The sequence below is a fragment of the Phyllobates terribilis genome, unplaced genomic scaffold (assembly GCF_046119375.1).
Source record: "Phyllobates terribilis strain yellow unplaced genomic scaffold, ASM4611937v1 Scaffold_1__5_contigs__length_1240528914, whole genome shotgun sequence".
Taxonomy (NCBI): domain Eukaryota; kingdom Metazoa; phylum Chordata; class Amphibia; order Anura; family Dendrobatidae; genus Phyllobates; species Phyllobates terribilis.
The window spans coordinates 263,459,247-263,465,958 of NW_027362761.1; the positions used below are offsets into that span (position 1 = coordinate 263,459,247).

A 6,712-nucleotide genomic window follows, 5' to 3' on the forward strand; every position below is an offset into this window, starting at 1 on the left:
TCCCATACATCAAGATTTTTTTTTCTCATCTCTAATGATAAAAAAAGTAGCAAGAAAAGAATTATCGAAAAAGTTATACCCTGTTCTAGATCCTGCAGTTACCAAAATCAATGGGAGTTTTGGAAAGAAAAGGGACAGAGAAAAGTCGGCACTGGTGTAAACTGATTACATAGATGTCTCTAGCAGAAAATAAGACCATCTACTCCGCCCCTTCAGCCATGAGCTCACCAATTCATCCAAGTTCTTCAGATCACATAAAGTGCGAGGAGGCCTGGCAGGCATTTGAGGCCGTGGGTATCCTTTCTGATCTGAGTTTGGTCTGCCCCTGCTAAGTTCTTCTTCAATCTCTTCTTCCATCTGAATGAGTGTTGGTGCTGGCATGCCAAAACGCGCACCCCTCCGGGCCACCTCAAGCAAGCACAAGACAAAGCTCTTCTCCCCCCTCCTCAACACCAGGTCATTGGTCTCAAACATCAGAACCTCCGGAATGCCAAGCTCCTTGCGGCACCAGCCAATGAAGTTTGATACATTGTCCCTGGCAAGGAATGAGCCGGGAAGGGCTCCCTTCACTTGGAACGTCACCTCTTTTTGTGGTAGTCTCATGGTAGCCGCAGCATCTGGATACTGAGTTTTGAAATCTCTAGCCAATCGGTTCAGATTGTTAGCATGCTGACATAACGTGTAGCCGGTCTCCAGAGCCTCAAGAAACGTGGCGGCTTCCATGTCCAAATCATAAAGCATATTGAGCCAATCCGTAAGGTCCTCCTTCATGGCCTCCAGGTACTCCTCGCTGGAGCGGAACGGTCGGATGCTCTTGGAAGCAGATGACTGGATTTGGCTCTGGTCTGCCATTTCTTCTCATTCCACTCCTCAGTGATCTGACCTAGGCAGAGAACAATCAGGGATTACTTGTCATCAGAGCTATCAAGGCTTTTTTTTTTTTTTTTTTTTTAATCATCACCTCTTCATTTAGGAGTAAAATGTTAAAGGCAGAAGGATCATGTTATAAAGTGTGAGGGGACTTGTAGCCTAAAAATACATCAGAACTAATATGTATCTATCCACAATGACCTACGAGTATCTGCTACATCAGTGCAAAACCCACTGTCCTGTACAATAGTGACGGCCACATGAAGAGCAGCGACCCCCTTTTAGGCTGGGGTGGGTCACTTAAAGCAGAAATCCAGCTATAATATGCTACAGGTCTTTAATGTGAAATCTGTCATCTTGGACCACCACTGATTCCTGACGTCTGACATAAGGTTGTCATGCTAACTAGAAGTCCACATTTCTTTCATTTTCTGATTTGATGGCCATGTGGGACCTAGTAGGTTCTTACCGTGGCTATTACTCCAGTTTGGCGTTATACACACACACACAGCATTTGAGGCTTCTATCAGAAGTACATGCCCACTATATATACCTCCGACACCAGGCTCAGTCACATAGCACAGCACAGACGGGCATGTGTAGTGTACCATGTACACAAGGTAGTAATCCTTTTCTTGTGATGGTCTTCTATGTGGTCCGCTGAGCTTTTCTATATTATATTCCATTGTATACAAGCCCAAGGGCTAAAAGACGCCCCACTGCCCTCCGTCAGGTAAACGGGGGACCAAGAGGCTAAAGGACGCCCCACTGCCCTCCGTCAGGTAAAGGGGGACCAAGAGGCTAAAGGACGCTTCACTGCCCTCCGTCAGGTAAAAGGGGGACCAAGAGGCTAAAGGACGCCCCACTGCCCTCCATCAGGTAAATGGGGGACCAAGAGGCTAAAGGACGCCCCACTGCCCTCCATCAGGTAAATGGGGGACCAAGAGGCTAAAGGATGCGCCACTGCCCTCCATCAGGTAAACGGGGGACCAAGAGGCTAAAGGACGCCCCACTGCCCTCCATCAGGTAAACGGGGGACCAAGAGGCTAAAGGATGCCCCACTGCCCTCAGTCAGGTGGATAGCGGCCTATGGACACAGCTATACTGCGGGAGCTTTTATTGCTGTATATAGTAACTATAGTGCATTCCCATATATACAAGGACCCTGCAGTTTTTTATTTTAGGGGTATGACCCTTGTTGTATCAGGTAAAGCCGGACTTTTGATATTAAGAAATCAGATGCCCTACAATGGTCGGATCTACCCCGTCATGCCCCAACAGAGGTGGGCACAGGATGGTGCGACCACTATGGGGCTTCCTGGATCCACAGGTTATATGTAATGACAGAATAGAATAATACAGATATTCCAGCCGCGGACCCGGAGATAAACTTCTACTATAGACTCGGAGCACACGATCCGTATGGAAAGCCTGGGATTCTCCCACCCGCATGGTCACCGCTTACCTAGTGTCTGCCGCTCCCCCTGCGGCTCTTCACCCCCCTCAGAGCCCGTGCACACTGGGGGGCTGCCGCCCATTGTCGCACGCACAGAGTGTCGCTCTCATGTCGCCCTGGAAATGTCTCTGCTGTGGCCACTTCATCCCGGCGGAGCCCCCTCCCTGTGTGATCCGGGCTCTCTGCAGTGGGTCCGGGCAGGACAGCCCACAGAGGGCGGTGGAGCAGACGCAGCCTCGCCCTTCCACAAGGTTAATCGGCCGCTGTAATCCTCTGCCGGCAGCCAGCAGCATCCCTGTCACGTCAGCCCCGGTCTCGTCCTGTCATGTAGCACGTGACAGAGGACCCCCGCTCCCTCCTCAGCTCCAGGGGGGCTTCATTACAACTTCCTGGCAGCGCGGGGCGTCCATTCATCAGCGGAGCGGGAGGGGGAGAACCGCACGGAGCAGGTGACGCCGCGCTTATCCCGGGGAGGAGGGGATTCCGCTACTTCTGCCGCTCATGAGTCACCCAGGCGGTCAGTCATCACTGGAGTCATCCCTGTCCGGCCAGCGGAGGGTTAACCAGAGTGCTTAACGCTCTCATTGCCGGCGCGGCGGCGGCTGCAGCAGCACTCTGCGCCTTTAAGGATGAGCTGACGCCTGCGGAGGAGGGCGAGGCCCGGCTCCTCCACACTCCAGACTCCTTGGCCTCAGTCCCAAGTTTAAATATTTCAACGTCTTGGCCAATGCGGAAAAAAGGAGTAATGGCCGAGCTGTTAACTCCTGCAGAGCCGCCTGAAACCCTCCTTTTATCACTGCAGAAATATAAATGTAGATTTACCTGCTGGACAAACACTTTCCATAGAAACCTGTGCGTCCAGATGTGGCCGAGGTCACTGTCTGCAGGGTTCGCCCCCTCCGGGCACATATATATATATATATATATATTTTTTTTTATACTTGAATTCATGTAAAATAATTTTTGCAATGTGGATTCATTACACATTTTGCACAGTTTTGCTTTTACAGACGGTTTCCTGCACCTTCAACTGTAATGTGGTCATAAATCAGCTGAGAGGGGCTCAGACAAAGTCAAAATAGTTACAAGCCATCACATTGGACCATCAGAATGAGCTCACTGACGGAATCTCAGTAAACTCATTCGGCAGCCAGCTATAAACAATGCAAAAATGGGGCTATAGCAGGCAAAGGGCACAACATTTTTAATGAAAAATTACTTTTAGCCACATATACATGTATTTACATAAGAAAATTGCCTAGAAAGTTGAAGGGGTATTCCCATCTCCAAGATCCTATCCCAATATGTAGTAGGTGTAATAATAATAATATTAGAAAATATCTCCAATTAGAAATGTAGTATAGTCCTTCTGATTCGCTATGTGTCTTTCCTCATGTGCAGGCATTGCAGGACCTTAGGTATCCATGGTTACGACCACTAGCAGCTAGTTAACTGTCACTTTATCAGTGGACGTAACCATGGATACCTAAGGTCCTGTATTGCCTGCACATGAGGAAACAGACATAGCGAATCAAAAATACTATACTACATTTCTAATTGGAGGTATTTGCTAATATTATTATTATTACACCTACTACATATTGGGATAGGATCTTGGAGATTGGACATAGATCACCCTGAGAATCTGCCTCCAGAGCTTATTTTAAATGATAGGGGATGTTACCTGTGTGAGACATGTAGATCAGACTGTCAGTCATTACATGTCTAACACTAGTAATGTCCCCTTTCATTTAAAATAGTCTCTGGAGGCAGATTCTCAGGGAGATCTATGTCAAACCCATAGATCTTAACAGCTCATTTACATATTAAGAAAAACATGGATATCTCTGGAGTAAGACATCGAATCGCAAATATCAAGTTATCATTTTATTCAGCTTCCTGTGATCTACATGCCCATATAGACGGCTTAGGAGGGGTGATCCTACTGACAGATTCCCTTTAAACCGCACCCACTGACTTATGATGAGTTTAGTCAGGATGTCCATCATTTGGATGGCAAGATAGCGTCAGGATATTCTTGCTGTTAAATATGACAGAACGTCTGGCTGAACAGAGGATCTAAATGGCAAATGAGCTTACAATGGCAGTGTGGGCAGAGCAGAAGGGACACTGGTGTTTTTTGAACTATCAAGCCAAAATGTGTTTAAGCCCATCGCTAATGATTGTTTCCATGAAGATTGGTCTGGAACAAACAGAACTAATTTATGTTAAAAATATAATTACTATCTTTTTTGTATTCAAGTAAACCTGTCAATCAGGATTTGGGGGGCTTCAAAGCTGACATGTCATACTTATCATTGGCATGGTCCCATTTAGTGGACAGAAGACACGGACAATAAACAGTAACCCAAGACTCTGTTCAGTTATACAAATGATAAAGGTCCACCCACAAGACTGCTTGTTGTGCTGTGGGCTCCTGTGTTCTGTATGAGAGAGCCGCTGCCAGGCATCTCTGGGGTCGGCTTATCTTAGAAAAGATTTGACGCTGGATTCGTAACTACTCCCAAGAAATTGGCCTCCCATACACATTAGATTGTTGTCCGTACCTGTCGTTATCGGCCAACATTGCACTAATGTGTATAGGGGACTTATGGTTGCTATTTCTGTCCAGAGCGGTTCTGTTTTTTTCCCATTCCTTTTGTCTGATCCTAATCATGTATTCTTTTCTCTAGATGTCTAACAAGGCTTCTGAGAGAAGGAAAAGCCAAAGACAGTCTCATCACAGATCTAATGTTTCCTACTGACAGATAAGTGTAATCTTAGTGTCTTGGGATCGATCCTCAGCAGGCTCCGAGGCAAAGCAATTCTTCTCTAGGTTTGTAGCACAGCGGTCTGAGACAATGGAGGAAGTAGCCGGCTTCTCTCACAAATCAAAATCATTTTGTAAAGAGAAAAGGAATTCAAGTCTAATGTCTGATTCCTTCTTACAGCCGTATTGAACTTTATAAAGGAGAAGTTGTGTCTGGAGATTCCTCCTCCTCTGATGTTGATTATTTGCTCAACAGAGACTGGTGTAGATGGCTCATCAAATGGAAACCAAATAGGGAGAGACCTGTGAGTCAAGTAGGGCCTGGTGGAGAGAAGCCAACAAGAACCTGCTCTGACTAATCTTTTGTTTTCCAGCACCTGTTTAGACTAGGGTCCGATTCATTAAAGCTTTTATGTCATAATTCTGGCGTAAAAAGTTTTGGAAAGTCACAAAATTTTGGAGCAATGCAAAACTGTGCTAAAATTTGGTGACTCTTGGCGTCATCACACCATTTCCACCCAGCTACGACAAAGTGGGCAGAACTGGGACAGAGGCGTGGCAAGATCCGCTTGTTAAATTCATAAGATGTAGCTTTCCTTACACCACAAATCTTATTCCAGTTCCCGATTGGCGTAAGATTCGGGGTGAGACGCACATGGAGGGGCACACCCCTTTTCAAACGCACCTCTTAATGAATCAGGAGCGTCTGACTTCAGCACACTCCTCCTCAAAAGCAGTGTGAAAAATGCTGGTCTCACTGAATTAGGGCCTATGTTCTTATGTATAATGCCACTTTTAGAGTAAAATATTCAGTAGGTGTCTGCTGTGAGGGTCCATGTCGAGATTCAAGCTGACCAGTTTGAGCAGTATAAATCACCTGGAAGGTTCCCTTTAAAAGCGACTCTGTCAGCACAGAATGACCGGCTGTTGCAGGGTATCCAGCCTGGGAATGAGCTCGTAACAACCTTCCTCTCGCTGTTGCTTTTACATCCAACAGCTGGTATCTAAAAACATAGTAGGTATATAAAAACATGCGTGTATTCGAATGCAACGTTGTGTTAAAATTTCAAAGCAATCGGTGAAGAACTTTCGGAGATGTAAGATTTTGAACAAACGAACAGTTACATTTTTATTTATATATATATAAATTAAAACACCGGTTTGTCTTTGATGAAATCCTATGCATTCTCTGCAGCCATAGTCAAAATTGCCATGACTGTGCCTGTAGCCAGAGCTTTGAGGAATTGGCTTAGAAAATTGTTGTCACCGGTGTGGCAGGTGTGACAGACAGTTGCCCTGCAGTTGGTTGCAGGAGATCTCTACTTTTGACATTACAGACATCTTCTTAGAGGCTCTCTCTAGGACCCAGCGGCTACCTCCCTCTGGCTAATTAACACTCTGCCTGGGTGTATAAATACCTGCTGTGTTTTAGAGGGAGGTGTCCGCAATATTTATTACTACTTGTGAAGGCTTTAGCAAGGAAAGTACTTCGTCCTCTCTGGAGCTTGAGGACGTGTGCGCATTTGTCTGGAGTCATCTAAAGCTAAGCAATTTGCCCCTGTTTGTGTACCCTTGTTGTTTATAGTGTTTAGTGGAGATCGACTAGTGCTCATCTC

General features: G+C 46.1%; 1 protein-coding gene and 1 long non-coding RNA gene across 3 annotated transcripts in view; one reads left to right on the plus strand and one right to left on the minus strand.

Moving 5' to 3' along the window:
- GAS2L1 (growth arrest specific 2 like 1) overlaps nucleotides 1-2,986 on the minus strand; it is a 26,639-nt gene extending 23,653 nt beyond the window's left edge. Inside the window, exons 1-2 of one of the 2 annotated variants that reach the window (XM_073671803.1) lie at nucleotides 2,336-2,986; nucleotides 229-878 (exon numbers count right to left, since the gene is read on the minus strand). In XM_073671803.1, the coding sequence (XP_073527904.1) occupies nucleotides 229-852 (624 nt within the window). In that variant the 5' untranslated portion in view covers nucleotides 853-878; nucleotides 2,336-2,986. Of the gene's footprint in view, nucleotides 1-228; nucleotides 884-2,335 lie in introns of both variants that reach the window. The other variant, XM_073671794.1, reaches the window with a different exon arrangement.
- On the plus strand, nucleotides 2,532-5,485 carry LOC141257350 (uncharacterized). The gene is made up of 3 exons (XR_012318053.1): nucleotides 2,532-2,775; nucleotides 5,020-5,162; nucleotides 5,278-5,485. It is a non-coding gene; the product is annotated as an uncharacterized lncRNA (long non-coding RNA).
- Nucleotides 5,486-6,712: the final 1,227 nt, after the last annotated feature.